This window comes from Nematostella vectensis, chromosome 14 (assembly GCF_932526225.1).
Source record: "Nematostella vectensis chromosome 14, jaNemVect1.1, whole genome shotgun sequence".
In the NCBI taxonomy this organism is placed as follows: domain Eukaryota; kingdom Metazoa; phylum Cnidaria; class Anthozoa; order Actiniaria; family Edwardsiidae; genus Nematostella; species Nematostella vectensis.
The window spans coordinates 11,668,887-11,689,516 of NC_064047.1; the positions used below are offsets into that span (position 1 = coordinate 11,668,887).

General features: G+C 40.1%; 1 protein-coding gene across 5 annotated transcripts; it reads right to left on the minus strand.

Annotated features, from left to right (window-relative positions):
- Positions 1-982: 982 nt before the first annotated feature.
- LOC5504430 lies at positions 983-19,473 on the minus strand. Of its 5 annotated transcripts, none has more exons than XM_048721617.1 (8): positions 19,241-19,473; positions 18,255-18,357; positions 16,033-16,133; positions 15,276-15,696; positions 14,784-14,828; positions 14,394-14,546; positions 13,683-13,820; positions 983-3,766 (listed from the first exon to the last, which is right to left on the minus strand). In XM_048721617.1, the coding sequence occupies exons 4-8, from the start codon at positions 15,388-15,390 to the stop codon at positions 3,525-3,527; spliced, it is 693 nt and encodes a 230-aa protein (XP_048577574.1). In that variant the 5' UTR covers positions 15,391-15,696; positions 16,033-16,133; positions 18,255-18,357; positions 19,241-19,473; the 3' UTR covers positions 983-3,524. The 5 variants fall into 5 exon arrangements, with proteins under 5 accessions (XP_048577574.1, XP_048577570.1, XP_048577573.1 ...); XM_048721613.1 differs by having other exon boundaries at positions 15,276-15,731; XM_048721616.1 differs by lacking the exon at positions 18,255-18,357.
- Between the last annotated feature and the right edge of the window lie 1,157 nt (positions 19,474-20,630).

The window sequence follows — 20,630 nt, forward strand, 5'->3', positions numbered from 1 at the left end:
GAAAGACAGCAAAGGGAATCAAAAAAATGTAATTAAGAGTAATATAAAGCATGAAGACTATAAAAAGACATTAATGGACGAAAGACAGATGAACCACAAGATGAAAACGGTCAGAAGCCAAAACCATAAGTTAGGAAGCTACGAAATAAATAAAGTGTCACAAGCTGTTTTGTTGATAAAAGGTATATATCAAAAGACGGAATCAAAAGTTTAGCCTACGGGCACTATAAGATCGGACAATAACCCCGATCACCCATTTGACAGATAAATCTTTATTTGACACATACTGGCATCCACTAATTTGGAGAAGGTATACCATCTTAACGCACCAAAACTATTTAAAAATAATTTCTAGTATAGTAGTATACTTACATGGAAATTGAACGATTGGTAAGAAAGTAAACATTCGTCACTTACAACGACAGAGGAGAAGAGACCACACTGTCTGTGGAGGTATACTACGACGGTGAGGAGCATCCGTATGCGGCCTACGGTATGCAGATCTATAAAGACCCAAAGGGCGAGATGCACAACAACCTCGGCAGGTTCTTCGTAGCGACAGACCGCGAGGAGTACAGTACGGATCCGGCCGAATCGAAAACGCCACAGACTACTTCTTTTCACAAAATCGGACAAGACTACAAAAAGTCAGGCGTTGATAAGGCGAGGAACGAAGTAGTCACGACATTCAAATACGCAGACCGAAGCAGGAAAGTGGTTGAGAAGGTCAACGTCACTCGCATGGGTGAGATCGTGGAAGACGAGAGCATGGAGAGGATGACGATCTACCCCAAGTAGGAGCCGCTCGTGGATCCGGAAGCCAGGGAAGGGCAGCCCGGAGGGCGAGCCCAGGCGAATCGAGCCTGCGCTTTTTTGCACCAAGTCTGGATGACTAGGAGGCATACCCAACATGTACGAGCCAACGTCTATGACATGATTGAACCCGCACACACCGCACGGATTCCACGAAATGAAGAAAGCATATAGTTCCAGTAATTTATTCATAAGCTGACACCAAAATCTTGTATCATATAGTCTCACCACAATATTATACCATATAGTTTCACCTAAATGTTTTATAATATAGTTCCACCAAAATGTGATACCATATAGTTTCACCAAAATCTTTTATCATATAGTTTCACCAAAATGTGATACCATATAGTTTCACCAAAATGTGATACCATACGACAGTGAGTAGTATAGACTTGGCTTGGTTGGAGCACATCCCATAGGAATGTACTGAAACCACCAAGTACTATAATACTCCCTAAATATATATATATATGTTAGCACTGCCAAAAAGGGGAGCTCCATAACTGCTTATTTTTGTTCAATAATTGAAATAGAACGCTTTACGACTGCTTGCGACGCTACTGATTACGTCACACATCAGGTGACTATCTCCTTGAGCTACATGACATCTAAATTAGCAAAGACGTTGAAAGAAACCACCGGACAGCCTCTATCTGCTGGTGTGTTTCGGACCTTTTAGTCTGCGTCGACAGTTGATTAATTAATAAAACCTTTAAAAGAAAAAGTCGACAACAACGCAGATTTTTTTAACGATATTTCGGCAGGCCAATACCTGATAAATGAGTTACAATGGCATGTTACAGCTAGTATATGTACAAAGTTCATTGATGATTAACTAACAAAGGATAAAAATAGTAAATAAGTAAGGAGTAACTTAAAGAAAATAGCGGGTGATGATAAATAGGGTGGTGTGGATTACTAAACGCTTTCTTCACGTCGGTTGAGGCCACCGAGTTCAAGAGTGCCAGCGCGAGCTATTAGTGTGGCTTCTCTTGCTTTGCGGATGGAGTCGCGGTTATTTTTTGGTTTTTGAATAGGTATGAGCTCTGTGTCAGATGAGGAGTGGTGAGGTTGCAAAAAGTGTTCAGCGGCGTGGGTCGGTGTGGATCGAGATGATGAGTCTATAGTTCTGCGGTGGTCATTAAAGCGTTCTTTTGATTTGCGTTTAGTTTCCCCAATATATTGGAGGTTACAGCGGTTACATATAAATTACGTTTTTAGTATTGCAGGTTATGTGGAAGGTTATAGGTCGTGTTTCACCTGTTGAGAAAAAATGTGTAGCTTCTTAGGCTCTGGTTCTTAGGTTCTGGTATATGGGCAGATTAGGCCGTTTTTTCCGCAACGGAAGGCACCGGGAGGTTGGTTGGTGGTAGAGCGGTTGGAGGGTAGCTTGGCTTTAACGAGGATGTCGCGGAGGTTAGGTTTTCAAAATACCAAATCCGCCTTTATGTCGACTTTGTCTTTTAAAGGCTGACGATGATTCTACCATCGATGACGTCACGCAACACTTGCCCATTTTGTTTTATATTCACATGACGCCTTTACATTCACATGACGTCTTCCAATTTTATTTGGTTTACAATTTTTATATCACAAAATTTGAATATTTTTGCTTCCTTTTTTTTATGACGGCATCGCCTCGTCACACATCACACGCCTATCTCGCTCCAACCCCTTGTCACATATATATTAGCTACCAAGTTTGGTTGTCATATGAGATATTTATATTCTTGTTCTTAATTAAATCGGAATAATTTTGCACGCATCACGTGACCACATCTTTGCACTCCCTTGACAAATACATGACACCTACCAAGTTTGGTGATCATACCTGATAATATGGTCACGTGATATTTTACGCTATCAATGACGTCACATAAATAAAAAGAAATGCTAAGGTCATTAAAACTAAAAATTATAATCAAAAAGCCAAAAAAATTACCATATCTTTTAAAAGAAACATCGCATGGCAACTAAACTTGTTATGTGTCATGTAGATGTCAAAGGTGGGGGGAAGGGGGGGGGGGGTGCAAAAAGATGGTCACGTGATCTTTGAAGTCGATACGTCATCAAAAAATTCCACATATCGAACGAATGAACGAAAATATCCACATCACTCACCATTGAAACATCTTCAGACAACAAGGCTTAGGATAAGTTATGAAGGCGTCATCTTCAGACAACAAGGCTTAGGATATGTTATGAAGGCGTCATCTTCAGACAACAAGGCTTAGGATATGTTATGAAGGCGTCATCTTCAGACAACAAGGCTTAGGATATGTTATGAAGGCGTCATCTTCAGACAACAAGGCTTAGGATATGTTATGAAGGCGTCATCTTCAGACAACAAGGCTTAGGATATGTTATGAAGGCGTCAAGGGGAGCTAGCAGGATAGTCATATGGCGTGCGATGTAATACGACGTCATCAAAAACATATATTTCGTATTTCATGAAATAAAAATCTTCAACTAATATTGTGAGACTTCATGTGTCTTCAGTGTCAGAGGGGTGAAACGGAATGGTCACGTGCTGTTTGAAGTCATCTTCCTTTTGTTTTGGTTTGGAGCTTTGCTTTTAGGCAATGTTAAAACTATTATTTTCAAAATACAATGTCTTTTCCTCTAAAGTGTTTAACAGTGCATATCAGTGGTCCAGCAAGGCGTTTCTTTACACCTTGTACAACAAGAACGGGTACAGCCCGGCCAAGCTACCGCTGAGAGGAATATCTGATCAATATGCCATTTATGACCACGTATGGTACGGTCCAACGTTTGGTGTTGGCCATGACATCCATATCAGCAACGAAGCGGGAAGTAATACGAATTCTTACACACTCAACGACACGTACGCTGCTCCCCAGGGCTGTAGACCAGGCGATTATTGTGACGTTCTGGCGGGGACCTCTCGCTTCAAACCCGATAATGTGGAAGTTTTCTATGAAGTCGTAAACTAAACGTAAAATAAACACCAATAAGCAATGAAATTAGATATTAGATAATAATATTTGCAGTTAATTTTAATAAAATAGCAACATCTTAGAGAATGATCACTATAAATCATTATTGTAGATGATAAACCTATTATTAGTAATCAAAATTTACGCGATACCAAGACAAATAAACTTTACCGTTATCGGGCTATCTTTCCTGTGTATTTTTATAGAAAAAGATAAACATAGTGATAATTCAGCTACCCGCCAACCCATAGCCTGGAAAATAATAACTACAATACAATGTTAGTTCTCTAATGAGGTTCTGCACATCGATCAGAGTATAGTATTTTAGGTGTTGATATAACAGAAATATTTTTACGATAAGAATTGTGTATCATCCCAAAATCTTATACATTACCTCATAAATGATACTTCTGCTCAAACTATCAGGGGGCCGTTGTGCCGCCATTGGTAAAAAAAAAAAAAAACTCTTGGTGTGCTCTAACCCCCAGATTTCGCATATCAATCAATGGCTGTCGTTTTTCTAAATGGTCTAAAAGAGCTTGGGTCGAGCGAGCGAAAGACCTGTGAATTCTAAAACGTAAGGGACCAAGCTCCATTTCCAAGATGGCTGTCAGCAAAATCGTAGTAAACACGAATTCCTGCAAGTTTACGTGCGAGCTAGAAATAACGACAGTTAAAAAAAGGTTTTACTCATATGTGTAACGATATCCGGTTTATACAACTTCCGGTGACGTCACACACCACGTGTGTAGACACGCTTGTACGAGTTTCGTAGACTTGTAGTTGTTGTTGTTCTTTGAGATAAAGAATATAGTCGTCTCATATGTCTCGGTGTTCTTTCTTCGTTCTTCATCGTTCCTTCAGCTAAGAAACGATACATGGTGTCAGAAATAGAGGATTCACAGTCTCTGTAAAAGAATACAATGAGAAGAGAACCCAAAACGCCAGACGAAAGCGGAGAGTCGACGAGTGTGCCTGGGTTTGTACAAACCAACCTCCAACTACCTCAAAAGTTAGAGACGAGAGGCAACTTAGCTAACAATTGAAAGACCTTTAAAAGGCTCTGGATAAACTACGAAATAGCCTCGCAACTGGATAAACAGAGAATGGAGCTGAGAACGGCTACTTTGATTTCATGCATTGGTCCCGAAGCACTTGAGATCTACGACGGTTGGCCCTTTGCAAACGAAGAGGACAAAACAAATATCAATAGCATTATGGAGCTCATGGAAACGCACTGCGTTGGAGAAACGAATGAGATCTATTAAAGGTATTTGTTTAACCGAAGAAACCAGGAAAATGGTGAGTCAGTAGAAAGCTTTATCGCTGCACTTAGATCACTTGCTAAAACTTGTAATTACGGCGAATTGCAAGATGGAATGTTTAGGGACAGAATCGTAGTCGGAATAGCCGACAACAGTATTATGAAGAAATTGCTGGCGGAAGCTAAACTCACCTTAGCAAAGTGTGTTGATATATGCCGTGCAAATGAAGCTACTGCTAAAAGGCTAAAGGAAATGTCCGGGCAATCCGGCGAAATAAGCGCTATTACCACAGGCCCCCCGCGCAGAAAAACAGGGCCAAAAGGGGGTAGAAGGCAGGAACCCAGAAAACCGCCACATACGGATAGCAGCAAATCAAATCCCCACCCCAAATGTAAATTCTGCCATAGATTACACCCTAGAGCTAAAGAAAAATGCCCTGCTTGACAGAAAACATGTGATACATGTGGAGAACTTAATCACTTCTCAGTAGCATGTAAGGCTCTAAAAGCAAGCAAGAAGGGTAAGAAACCAATACACAATCTTGATTATGAAAGTTACAATGACTATGGTGCATTATTTACTGTGGAGTCTGTGGACACTCTGGACACAAATCCACTCAGCCCTAAGAAAATTTATGCACACATGCGCCTTCGTAATGAGCTAATCAAGTTCCAATTAGATTGTGGAGCCACAGTCAATATCTTGCTAGAAGATTTGTATAAGAAAGTTTTCAATGACCCAAAATTGAAACGCTTACAGAAAAGCAGCGCAACACTAGTCATGTTTAACAAGTCAGAGCTAAAACCGCTAGGGGTGGTCAACATAGAAACCCTCAACCCAAGGAATAATGATCTACTGCTGACGAAGTTTGCAATAGTCCCTAGAGGCTACACCCCACTGCTAGGTGCACAGTCCGTGCAGAATTTCAAGCTAATGACAGTAAACAGTGAGAACATTATGTCTTTGTCAGACTCAAGCCCAACCTCAGACCCAGTTAGTGAATTTCCAGATGTGTTTAAAGGGGAGGGAAAACTAGATCAAAAGCTACACCTAGAGCTCGATGCAACTGTTCCCCCTGTAATCCTCCCAGTCAGGAAGGTGCCCCTGGCAGTACGAGAACCACTCAAGAACGAAATTGATCGGTTAGTGGGGTTAGGAGTCCTTCAGTCGGTAGATGTTCCCACAGAATGGGTATCCTCAATGGTTGTTGTCAAGAAGCCTAACGGAAAGATAAGACTCTGCATAGATCCGAAGCCCTTTAACAAAGCGTTAAAGAGGAATAGATACCCTCTACCAGTGATTGATGACTTACTTCCGCAGCTTACTAATGCCAAGGTGTTCAGTGTTGTAGATGCAAAGAACTGATTCTGGCATATACAACTGGATGACAAGAGTAGTTTCCTGACTACATTTGGCACCCCATGGGGAAGGTACAGGTGGACGAGGATGTCGTTCGGTATCGCCCCAGCCCCCGAAGAGTTCCAGAGGAGATTGGAACAAGCACTAGAAGGCCTGGAGGGTGTCAAACCAATCTTCGATGACATCCTTATCTTCGAAAAAGGTGACTCCAAAGAAGAAGCCATCAGAGATCATGATGCCAAGTTGAGATCCCTCCTCGAGCGCTGTCGCCAAAAGGGTATCAAACTCAACAAGGAGAAGCTGGAGCTGCGTTGTGCTGAAGTCAAGTTCATGGGTCACGTGGTATCGACAGACGGGTTGAAGCCAGACCCCGACAAGTTACAGGGTATTGAAGAAATGCCTACACCAACAAACAAGCAAGATATCAAGAGGTTGCTTGGTATGGCAAATTACCTCCAGAAGTTTGCACCGAATCTCTCAGAAGCAGCTGCACCGATGCGCGAAGTGCTCAGAGAAGAGAACCAGTTCCACTGGGACGAGCAAGTACAAGGACAAAGCTTCAAGAATGTGAAGAAAATTGTTTCACAAGCACCAGTTCTGAAGTTCTTCGACCCACACGAAGAAGTCGGGCTGCAGTGTGATGCATCAGAGAAAGGGATGGGAGCCTGTCTAATGCAGAAGGGACAGCCCATCGCATATGCGTCACGTTCTCTAACAGAAACCGAGAAGAACTATGCTCAGATTGAGAAAGAAATGCTGTCCATTGTATTTGGAGTGGAGCGCTTCGAGCATTATCTGTATGGACGGCCAATAAAAGTTGAAACGGATCACAAACCTCTTGAAAGCATTTTCAAGAAAAGCCTCATTAGTGCCCCCAAGCGCCTACAAAGAATGATGTTGCGACTACAGAAGTTTGACCTGCAAGTCAACTATAAGAGAGGAGCTGAAATGTACCTTGCAGACACCCTAAGCAGTGCCTTCCGAGGGCAGAAGAAGATTTCTAGTCGAGATGATGTAGGAGATGTGATGCTACTAGGAGAGATGAGAGGTGCGACTGAGCGAGAAGTAGAAAGTATTGACATGATACAGTTTCTACCTGTCTCCGAAGCTACCCAAGCATCACTACGACAAGCTACAGAGCAGGACACAGCTATGAGAGAGCTGAAGTCTATAATCCGACAAGGCTGGCCAGAGGTGAAGGATGACGTTCCTGTGAGCGTCAGAGATTACTACTCTTTTAGAGATGAGTTGTCACTAAAAAAAGGCCTGGTCTTCAAAAGAGAGAGGTTAGTGATTCCCAACAGTTCCAGAGTAGAAATGTTGGCTAAGATACATGCCAGTCACATAGGGATCCAGGGATGTCTCCGTAGGGCTAGAGAAGTCCTATACTGGCCTGGAATGAATAAAGAAGTAGAAGAGTATGTTGCCAAATGTGAGATTTGCAACAGTCACTTATCAGAGCAAGGCAAAGAGCCAATCATATGCCATGAAATCCCCAACCGCCCATGGGAGAAAGTAGGCATAGACCTGTTTGAACTGAATGGGAAAGACTTTGTACTAACAGTTGATTACTATTCAGGCTTCTTTGAGGTTGACAGGTTGGAAGGCAAGACTGCAAAAGAAGTGATGAGGAAGATCAAACCACATGTGACCAGCTCCCCAGGCTATGCCCAATCCAATGGAAAAGTAGAGAATGCAATCAAGACGGCAAAGAATCTGATGAAAAAAGCCACAGAATCAAACAAAGACCCGTACTTGGCTCTACTGGATTGGCGGAATACACCAAGCGAAACAGTTGGTTATTCACCAGTTCAAAGATTGTCCAATAGGAGAACCAAGACACTCCTACCAACTCTTGAAACCATCAGTGCCCAGAAATGTACGCCAGAAGCTCACGCTACAGAAGGAAAGGCAAAGCCTGAATTACAACCGTGGAGCGAAGGAGTTAGAAGAGCTGAAACAAGGAGATGTTGTGCGTCTACAACCTACAAAGACAGTGGGAAGGGCCAAGCAATGGAAGCAAGCAAGAGTTGAAGGGAAAGTTGATATTCGATCATATCAGGTACGTACTGAAGACGGACGGGTTTACCGACGAAACAGACGACACCTGCGGAAAACCAGAGAGCAGATGCAGCCACCGGAGCAAGAAGAGATAGAAATGCACTGCCCTTCCCCAAGCAGACCTGCTAAACCGGCGATGCCTACGACACACAAGCAGCTGCAGCAGGAGAAACAACCTTCAGAGAAAGCCCCTGAGAATACTGCCCAGGATGTCCCCGATGTCCTAGCGGAGCAACGCACGCGTTCAGGAAGGGTTGTGAAATCGCCTGTACGTTTTCAATAGTTTTATTATCCAGGACAGTGACATTTTGTTAGTGTATTTTTTTAAATTTTTGGAAGGGGAGATGTAACGATATCCGGTTTATACAACTTCCGGTGACGTCACACACCACGTGCGTAGACACGCTTGTACGAGTTTCGTAGACTTGTAGTTGTTGTTGTTCTTTGAGATAAAGAATATAGTCGTCTCATATGTCTCGGTGTTCTTTCTTCGTTCTTCATCGTTCCTTCAGCTAAGAAACGATACAATATGTACTACAACCACCCCCAAACCCCACCCCCCACGTGCGTTGTTGCACCCGGTTTGAAAAAGTTTATTGTACTATAAGAATTTCGAAAACAAATACACACAGGCTACTAATCTATAGTTTAATTATCTTAGTTTTTGGATACAGAGAGCTTACACACAACTATATAGCTCTTATCATCAGCTTATAGATGAGAACTATAAACTCAATAATTTCCCTATTTCAGAATGCCTGAAAAAGAAAAAAAATCCAAGCTCCATGTGCCCGCAACGGAAGAAGCAATCAATGACAATAAAATATATCTATCAAGAGCATAGCACATTGTGACCGCAAAGTATGCCTTAATTCCAGCATACGGGGATGTATACAGAACACTAATCAACTAATAAAGCCTGCGCAGCACAGTAGCTATGTAATAAACTACCTTATTAATAAAGCTGGCTCAATGCTTTTCAACAATCGCTTAAATAATAAAATACTATGGTTTTTGAATCAAAATCTCTATAACAGACCTTCATTAAGAAAGCCCGCAATATAACGGACATTGATCAAGGAAACCCGCAATATAACGGACCTTCATTAAGGAAACCCGCAATATAACTGACCTTGATCAAGGAAACCCGTAATATAACGGACCTTGATCAAGAAAACCCGCAATATAACTGACCTTGATCAAGGAAACCCGTAATATAACGGACCTTGATCAAGGAAACCTGCAATATAACGGACCTTCATTAAGAAAGCCCGCAAGATAACGGACCTTCATTATGAAATTTCGCAATATAACGGACCTTCATTAAGAAATCCCGCAAGATAACGGACCTTCATTAAGAAAGCCCGCAATATAACTGACCTTGATCAAGGAAACCCGCAATTTAACTGACCTTCATTAAGAAAGCCCGCAATATATCGGATTTTCATTAAGGAAGCCCACAATATATCGGATTTTCATTAAAGAAACCCGCAATATATCGGATTTTCATTAAGGAAGACCGCAATATATCGGACCTTCATTAAGAAAGCCCGCAGGATAACGAAACTTCATTATAAAATTTCGCAATTTAACGGACCTTCATTAAGAAAGCCCGCAATATATCGGATTTTTATTAAGGAAGCCCGCAATATGTCGGATTTTCATTAAGGAAGCCCGCAATATATCGGATTTTCATTAAGGAAACCCGCAATATATCGGATTTTCATTAAGGAAGACCGCAATATATCGGATTTTCATTAAGGAAGCCCGCAATATATCGGATTTTCATTAAAGAAACCCGCAATATATCGGATTTACATTAAGGAAGACCGCAATATATCGGACCTTCATTAAGAAAGCCCGCAGGATAACGGAACTTCATTATGAAATTTCGCAATTTAACGGACCTTCATTAAGAAAGCCCGCAATATATCGGATTTTTATTAAGGAAGCCCGCAATATGTCGGATTTTCATTAAGGAAGCCCGCAATATATCGGATTTTCATTAAGGAAACCCGCAATATATCGGATTTTTATTAAGGAAGACCGCAATATATCGGATTTTCATTAAGGAAGACCGCAATATATCGGATTTTCAATAAAGAAGCCCGCAATGTAACGGAACTTCATTAAGGAAGCCCCCAATATAACGGATCTCTAGCTTTCAGTAAGCGAAAACATTTTTATGTATATCTAAAATTGAAAATATATGCCAGCTATCCAAGTGTACGTATGTCAAATGAAGGTTCCATTGTACTCACCTTCACTGCGGACTGGACAATATTCTACGCCAATCAGAGAGCGTCCTTCAGCCTCACCTTCACTGCGGACTGGACAATATTCAACGCCAATCAGAGAGCGTCCTTCAGCCTCACCTTCACTGCGGACTGGACAATATTCTACGCCAAACAGAGAGCGTCCTTCAGCCTCACCTTCACTGCGGACTGGAAAATATTCCACGCCAAACAGAGAGCGTCCTTCAGTCTCACCTTCACTGCGGACTGGAAAATATTCTACGCCAAACAGAGAGCGTCCTTCAGCCTCACCTTCAATGCGGACTGGAAAATATTCCACGCCAAACAGAGAGCGTCCTTCAGCCTCACCTTCAATGCGGACTGGAAAATATTCTACGCCAAACAGAGAGCGTCCTTCAGCCTCACCTTCACTGCGGACTGGAAAATATTCTACGCCAAACAGAGAGCGTCCTTCAGTCTCACCTTCACTGCGGACTGGAAAATATTCTACGCCAAACAGAGAGCGTCCTTCAGCCTCACCTTCACTGCGGACTGGACAATATTCCACGCCAAACAGAGAGCGTCCTTCAGCCTCACCTTCACTTCGGACTGGACAATATTCCACGCCAAACAAAGAGCGTCCTTCAGCTGATATAGCATCCACCATCATCGTCATTTGCATCTCTGCCTTACGAGAGGATAACTTATCCCTTTTTTCTCTTCTAATTTTCTTCCGGTCACGATCACGAAGAATAAAATAAAACAGAATTCACGTAACGATGAGACATTCTAAAAAAGCAATTTAAGCACCCTAAAAATATGTCATATAAACTTATCTTGGATTGTACTCTGGACTTTTCCCCGGACTGATCGGACTGGTGTCATATTTCCGAGACTCGAGACTTCCACTTACAGCTCGATCAGTGCGGGAACACCAGAAATATGCATGGAATATTGTTCCGACCAAACACTTGCGAGATATTCTAACAGTCAACTAGAAACATGTCTCTACAAGTGTCTGAATTCTCGCGTCTGATTCGTCAGAAGACAATAAACATTCCACTCATATTTTAGATGTTCGAGGTTTTACTGGTTGCGCTGTAAATACAGCATTCATTCTGGGTGATAGTTTCTCTCTATGCATAGATAAGAAAGATCAGGTTTACCGACGCTTTTTACCCTACTTCGTCAACGCAGGTTGAGGTGGCTAGGCCACGTTTGTCGAATGGAAAATGGACGTATTCCCAAAGATCTTCTTTACGGCGAACTTGCACACGGATCAAGACCTGTAGGACGCCCGAAGCTCCGCTTCAAGGACTCATGCAAGCGTGATATGCTCGCAATCGGCCTCGACGTGGACAACTGGGAGAAGCTTGCCGAGGATCGCAGCAGATGGAGGTCTGAATGTGCTGCCGCACTCAACTCAGGGGAGTTAGAGCTGAAAAGAGAGGCCGAAGAGAGAAGGCAGAGGAGAAAGGCATCCGAAATTCGAACTGGATCAAACCCATCTCAGACGTCTGTCCTCGTTTGTCGTTCATGTGGTCGCACATGTGCTTCGCGCATCGGGCTTTTTAGTCATGGAAAGAAATGCCAACGTTCATCGCGCTGATGTCATGGACACTGACTGTCCGAAGACTGCCTACTATGCATAGATAACAAACCTCAAAGCCTCAGTCTGCTAATCTTGAAAAATGCGTTGACTTCAAAACATTTGGCATTTCGGTAATTATTTCTCTCTGTAGATAGATAAACTGCATATAAGCGTGCGTGATCTCACCTCAACTGTATGCAATATGGGTATTCGATATGCGATTTGATGTTTTTTACTTTTATCTTGTTTCGCCGCAGTGCAAATTTAGTTGTTAAGCCAAATGGTTAGCCGCACTCACTGTATCCATTCTGTTTGGAAATTTTAGACAAATTATAACTAAAGAGCTGTTGATCATTTTTTGAATCCGGATAGAAGGCTACATGATTTGAATCTTATCGCATATCATCTCAAAGACCAAGACAATATGCACAAGTTCCGCATAGAAAATCGGAGAGCAATGATCACATTGCTCGTCATCACTTCACTCTGCTATCAAGCGAAAAGCAACAGATCATCTCCTGCAGGGTAATGTGAGTCATGTGAGACGTGATGGGTTCTCCTTGGGGGCATCGGTTTGTTAAACAATCCGCTTCATGAATTGGGATTAATGCCAGCCTGAATCTAACATACATCCCCCATGAACCATTCCCGCTCACTAAAAAGACTCGTGATTTTTGTTTACCTTGCGAGGACTAAAAGACACGTTAGAATCCTTTGTGAAAACTAAAATGTTCAATTGTTAAAATGAAGCCCCTTTAAGCCTACAGCCTGGAAAAAACACTCTTAGATCTATCATAACTTTTCCATGGTGGGCTTCTTCCATGGTATTTTCAATCTCAGACTCTGTGCACTTTGTCTGGGTTCTGAGAAATCCATGCCATGGATTGATTTTGTTGAAAAATAAAATCCATGGCAAGGATAGTGTGGTTTTTCAAGCCACTGTTGATATCGTATCTGCCTGCGCTGGTAATATCCGGGTAGTTGGATCTTTTATCGGAAAACATATGTTAGGTGGCGCTCATACGCCCTTCACGAATATCAATTGAATTATCAATTGAATGCTTTATAACGCAAACGAAATGACATTCTTTCAACGTTGCTGAGCTAGCGCAACTAGCTGATAATTCGTACTTGAAACCGTAAAATAACTAGTCTTTAGGAAGACTAGGAATTAAAGCCTTTTGTTCAATGGAATTACTTCATCAATTCTTCTTGGTAAATCGAGTTAGAAATCATTTCACATCTTTCTTTCAAAGTTTTCAAAGTCGCAACATCAGCGTCACGGAAGTCCAATAAAGGACAACAAAAATAGCAATTGAAGAACTACTCAATTATAATTTTTCCAAAAGATTATATATTTGTTTGTAGTTTCGTAGCTTGTTGGTGTAAACAAACTTACTTATGTCGCCAGCATCCGTGGTTGACATTTGTGCTGTTGGACTTTGTGCTGTTGGACTTTGTGTTGTTGGAAGTTGTGTTGTTGGACTTTGTGTTGTTGACATTTGTGCTGTTGGAAGTTGTGTTGTGTTTCCTCTAACTGTGAAAGAGTATAAGTATATTGCAATTTAGATGGATAAATGGACAGGTGTTTAACAGTATAATGTTTACTCGCTAAAATTAATAATAACATTGATTGGTTGATTTGGTATACTTTTATCGGAAAACATATGTTAGGTGGCGCTCATACGCCCTTCACGAATATCAATTGAATTATCAATTGAATGCTTTATAACGCAAACGAAATTACATTCTTTCAACGTTGCTGAGCTAGCGCAACTAGCTGATAATTCGTACTTGAAACCGCAAAATAACTAGTCTTTAGGAAGACTAGAAATTAAAGCCTTTTGTTCAATGGAATTACTTGGATTGTTTTTGAGCTTTTTTGTTTCACCAAATCTTCATCAATTCTTCTTGGTAAATCGAGTTAGAAATCATTTCACATCTTTCTTTCAAAGTTTTCAAAGTCGCAACATCAGCGTCACGGAAGTCCAATAAAGGACAACAAAAATAGCAATTGAAGAACCACCCAATTATAATTGCCCCATAAGATTATAAAAAGTAAGGATTCTTTGCTTGTAGTTTCGTAGCTTGTTGTTGTAAACAAACTTACTTATGTCGCCAGCATCCGTGGTTGACATTTGTGCTGTTGGACTTTGTGCTGTTGGACTTTGTGTTGTTGACATTTGTGCTGTTGGACTTTGTGTTGTTGGCATTTGTGTTGTTGGAAGTTGTGTTGTTGGAAGTTGTGTTGTGTTTCCTAAAACTGTGAAAGAGTATAAGTATATTGCAATTTAGATGGATAAATGGACAGGTGTTGAACAGTATAATGTTTACTCGCCAAAATTAATAATAACATTGATTGGCTGATTTGGTAAGATGGTCGCTTTAGTATCTTGGTGGTGTAGGGATTGCTAGGTCAGAAAGAGCAAAAGTAAATGGATAGACGAGAAGGAAAAGGAATAAGGGTGCTTATCATTTTGGGGTTGTCTCGTTCCCATACCTGTACAATTAGAAACATCACCACCTTGGCAGGACTCTTTTCCCACTAAGAAAAAATAATGACAATGTAACTGTTTGCAGATAGGCAAGTGGTGAGGTATGGAGGTATGTCGGTTGGTTCAATGGGTTCAATCGAACTATACATTTGATTTAAAAAGAAAGCGATGCTTGACTAGAGCCACAGAGAATAAAGGTCTCGGAAAACATTAGTAAAGTTCACATAAGCTGAACCACCTTTGATAGTGGTAATTAGATAGGTGGATAGGTAGGTGGGCTGGTAAGTCAGTATATTTATATGGGTTCATTAGCTGGTTTCATGTAGGTGGATAGGTGGTTGGGTGTGCGGGTAGCTAGTTGGGAGATGGGTGATTAGGTAGGCCGGCAGGTAGGTCGGGAGGTGGGTGGGTGGGAGGGTGGATAAGCAGGACGTTGGGGAAGTGGGGGAGGTAGGAAGAATATTTAAGTAGATGAGTACATTAGCTGGTTCTCTTACCAACACAGTAAGCCATTGAGCATCCAAGTGGAGGTCTAAGGTAGTAAACAAAAAAATCCTGCTTCGCACTTCTCCACACATATATCAATCGTCCTAGCACATCCTTCTTGCACATTCGCAAGGTTGATGCACGCGGTTACATTCATAACCATCCATGTGCTATTTGGAAGTGTCCCTCTCATCCATATTGGAGCTACAGTTCCACATGAGTTTGGCTCTGGCTTAGATGTTGGAATTTCTCCACCAGTTTCACCCGTGAAACGATACCATCCCGACTGGAGCATGTAATCGCAAAGTGCGGTTGCGCCCGGGTTTAACTTGTTTGATACACTTCTTTGGGTGTTGTTAATCTCGGTGTAGCTTAGGCAGGGGTCCGCCGGCCGCGGGCAGCCGATTCCAGAACATGACGGACTGAAGAGAGCTACAGCAGCCAATAGAGGAATAAAGGATTCCATTCTTGGATCAAAAGCATGCATTTAGTAGGAAATGGGATAGTGCATCAATCAATTAGGCCCCGTAGTTTTTTTCTGCGTTTCTTCGGTGATGCTTATGATGCAATTGCGTGATTCCAGAATAAAAAAATATCACTCATCCCAGGAGGGGGAGGGGGGGGGGGATAAATGGAGGAAAAGACCACACAAGCCCCCATTTTATTCTCTAATTTCCATCCCCTGTAACCAATGCGCACAGCTCATTAATTCTTCCCCTTCTTTTCCGTGAAGGTATGGAATTATTTTTGAGTCACGCCTATATTTACCTTATATTTTCGGATAAGATCTTGTGCTGTTTCTTTATTTTTCCCTGCTTGATTTGCAAGCGAAGGGAACTGTTAGTACGTGGCTGCCTTCCTTGCACATCCTATTTGTTCAAAAAGAAAAACATATTGACACGGACGATGACCGAAAGCGACGCAGCTTTAAAACGCTACCCAGAGTGCATTAGTTAAAGAATTCAACTAGGACGGCAACTGCAGGAAGAAAGTGTTGAAACTAGTTTTGATAAAATTCTATCGTTTTTGTAGTCCAAAAACTATAGAAAAGCCTAGAATCTTAGTTCTAACATGGCGATCAAGGTTAGTCTATTTTTCAGAGCACACGTTCCTGTCCTCACTAGCCTGTGAAGGAAAACGGTTGAAATGTATCTGACAGAATCAAATTCAGAGTACATTTCATGTCTGGCTCTTTGAATCTGCCATATAGTTCGCGTTGCTCTCGTCGTTGTTGTTTGAGGCTCGTTAGTAATTCTTTATAGCGGAGCTCCCACGCGGCATCATCAAAATAAAAAAAATATATTTCACGAAGGAAGCATCATATGGCAACCAAACTCGGTAGGTGTCATGTAGGTGCTGTGAAAACCAAAAAACATTCATATCTCTTGAAAGAAACATTGTATCACAACCAAACTCGGTTTTATGTATGTGTAAAAGTGGGTGCACCAATATAGTCAATTTATTGTGACGTCATCAATGACGTCACTAGAAGCAAAATATCCTGATGTCATCCAAATAGAAAACATTCATATCTCGTGAAAGATAGTGATTGTATAACAAGCAAACTTGGTAGGTGTCATGTATGTGTCGAGGGCGGTGCAAAAATATGATGTGTGACGTCATCGATGACGTCACTATCCCGAAAACTATCCGGATGTCATATCAAGAGACCATGATATAAGAGAATGAATCCCTGTGGCCCATGATGTCGTCCATGGAAGCTATTTTTAGATTGCGCGAGCTTGTCAATCATAGCATCCATACATGGTTCGTCGCGCCATATTTGTTTATGGGCACCACGAACCAGTACAATTTTACACCAAATTTTTCCCTCTGCACTTCTTTACTTCGTTCGCCACCTGTTTTTATCCTTTTAGCTGTTCATCAAGGCTCATGATCACAATGCTACTCATGGGGTGGTGTCCTGTTATCTGTTTAGTTATCTAACGTTCAGTTATGTAAATATTATATAAATAATTGAACGGGAAGACGCCGAGGAGACGGTGAATTTGGAGTTCATTCAAGATGCATCGTGAAGACTCCTAAAAAGTTCTTTGTCTCTGCAATTCGGTGAGATAGAATACCTAGGCATTCTCAGAGTCTATGTTAAGTATTTTAATACAAGAAGGCCTTTATATTTCTTTGATTCATAACATTTTTAGATGAATTAACCTTTTTACGGACGTCATCATTGGAACATACGGGGGGGATTCGTTCTCTTACATCGTGGTCTCTTGGTCATATCTATATTCATAATCTCCTAAACGAAACATCATATGATAACCAAACTTGGTATGCGTCATGTCTGTGTCAAGGGGGGTGCACCAATATAGTCACGTGGTTGTGACGTCATCGATGACGTCACCAGAAAAAAATTGCTGACGTCATCAAAATAAAAAATCTTTATATTTCACGAAGAAAACATCGTATGGCAACCAAACTCGGTTGGTGTCATGAAGGCGTCAAGGGTGATGCAACAATATGGTCACGTGTTGAGTGACGTCATCGATGACGTCGCATAAAGCAAAAGGCATGATTAAAAGCAAAAACATTCATATCATATGTATGTTTCAAGTGGGATGCAATGAGATGGTCACGTGACGTCATCGACGACCTATATTGGAAAGTTCATAAAATACTGGTCTGTTCATATGTTAAATAACATTAAATCAGTTACCGATCAATAAAATAAAACAGTTCACATCAAATACGGATGATTAAATATTATCCTCCGAAAACATGAATGACATCGTACGAGATTTGAGACTACTAGACGTCAATTTTATAACGAGTAAATTAAAAAAAAATGCTATAAAGAATTACTAACGAGCCTCCTTAAATTCCCTATTGTAAACGATACCCATTTGGCGCCGTGTAGACGGACAAAAACGGAACCTTTCGAAAACGACGACGTGACTCAGCATGCGCGATGTGAACAGGCAAAATAATGAACATACACATGCGCAGTAGAGAGTGCCATCTTTGTTTACCTTTTCTGCGTGTTTGTGTAGCTTAGCCAAAGACGAGCCTTTTCGAAGTAAATACCCTTCGTATTGCGTGTTAAATTCCAAACTAAAAGGCTGCGTCTTCGAACTAAAACGAATGCATGTTAACGGGGTGTTATATAGTATGCAAGTTTGTATTTTGTATCTACACCTTCCCCGGCCCTTTCTGATCTACAAAAGAAGAGGAAAAACTCAAAGTAATAGTATTTTTCATAGCCGTTATTACGATATCATTCATCGCATTAATGGTGACTTGTTATTCAATGATAGATAACGAGCTTCACGAAGTTTTACAACCATAAGTGTTGCCTACCTTATCCGAAAAGACGAGGGACTCTCAGTTCACAATGAAGAGGGCCAGATTTCTACACCTGAACCTAGACCTCGAATCCTTGGGTTTATCGTTTATTGACACGATCTTATCGCCAAATTCGTTGTTGCGCGACCTCCCAGAATCCAAAATTCCTTTCTTCGTTTGGGAATAGCGCATAATCAAACCAAACAATTAAAACCAGACAAACCGCCCCCTAAGCTTTTATCTGACTACGTGCTATGGATTCGCCGTGATCGCGCAACAACGAATTTGGCTGTGATGCTTTAGCCTCCAATGTTTTAACCGTATTAAATTCGGTGTATTCGAGACATAAATATATTTAGGCTAGTATAGACTATTACAGGCGCTTGTTTTAATTGTTTACTTTACGGTACTAGAGTTGCAAATCCATTGAAGAAATAAGCACAATAGCTTTAAAATGATGCAAACATCCGCGAAGACATAACACAAATAATACAATTCCAGAATATGGAATGATATTTGAGGTGATCTTAAACCAAAGAAAGTGTGGCTATAAAACCACAAAATATCGTTTGTAATCACGGGCGGAGGTGTCTAGCGTATTCATAATGCTAAGTCAGGGAGTTGTGAAACTCCCAGAGTTATCAATAACGTAGTAAGATGGCATTATAATTACCTGTAGCCAACGAAAAGCATTCAAGTCCTAGACACGCAGTTATAACAACCAAAAATGTTGTTGTTTCTGGCTACTTTCGTGACCTAGGTTTGATAGCGTGACTAATGTTCGTAAATACGGAAGTAAGTGTCACACGCGCTAGGTCCGATCCACATACGTCGCGCTCCTGCCGTGCCGAATCTAATAGTACTTTTTTCAACACAAGTAAAATGGGCTCAAATGTGATTCAGACGTCGAACTAAATGCAATGCGTAGCCGAGCTTGGGGCCGTGCCAAACCTGACTCTGCCGTGCCGAAACTAGGCGATTCAAAGGGCGAACTGTTCATGTGCCAAATCCATATAATTAGATTCGACAAGGCAAAGGCGCAACGCGTTAATCAGGCCATGATTATTATGCCAAATAACTAAATAACTAAAAATTTAAGTAACTAAATAAATATAAATAACTTATTATGGCAAATAACTAAATAACTAAGTAACTAAATTAAATATAAATAACTTATTATGGCAAATAACTAAATAACTAAATAACTAAGTAACTAAATAACTAAATAACTAAATAACTAAATAATTGAATAAATGAACAAATGAATAAATGAATACATCAATAAATCAATAAATCAATAAACAAACAGACAAATAAATAAATCAATAAACAAATAAATCAACCAACCAACCAATAAATAAAAAAATAAATAAATGAAAAAAATAATTAATAAATAAATAAATGAATAAATGAATACATCAATAAATCAATGAATCAATAAACAAACAAACAAACAAATAAATAAATCAATAAACAAATAAATCAACCAACCAACCAATAAATAAAAAATAAATAAATAAAAAATAATAAATAAATCAATAAAATAAAATAAAATAAAATAAAATAAATAAATAAACAAACAAATAAATAAATAAATAAACAAATTTATTATGGCAAATAACTGAATAACTAAATAACTAAGTAACTAAATAACTAAATAACAAAATAATTGAATAAATAAACAAATGAATAAATGAACAAATGAATAAATGAATAAATAAATAAATGAATACATCAATAAATCAATAAACAAACAAACCAACAAACCAACAAATAAATAAATCAAAAAATAAATAAACAAATAAATCAACCAACCAATAAATAAATAAATAAATAAATAAATAATATAAAATATAATAAATAAATAAACATACAAACAAACAAACAAATAAACAAATAAACAAACAAACTTATTATGGCAAATAACTAAATAACTAAGTAACTAAATAACTAAATAACTAAATAATTGAATAAATGAACAAATGATTAAATGAACAAATGAATAAATGAATAAATAAATAAATGAATACATCAATAAATCAATAAACAAACAAACCAACAAA

Excerpts from the sequence above, each read along its gene's own strand:
- LOC5504430 (XM_048721616.1), bottom strand. The coding sequence starts at position 15,390 with ATGTGCAAGAAGGATGTGCTAGGACGATTGATATATGTGTGGAGAAGT. Across the intron at positions 14,547-14,783 it reads TGATGTTTCTAATTGTACAG|TTTTAGGAAACACAACACAA; the intron begins GTATGGGAACGA and ends ACTCTTTCACAG. Across the intron at positions 13,821-14,393 it reads CACGGATGCTGGCGACATAA|TTAGAGGAAACACAACACAA; the intron begins GTAAGTTTGTTT and ends ACTCTTTCACAG.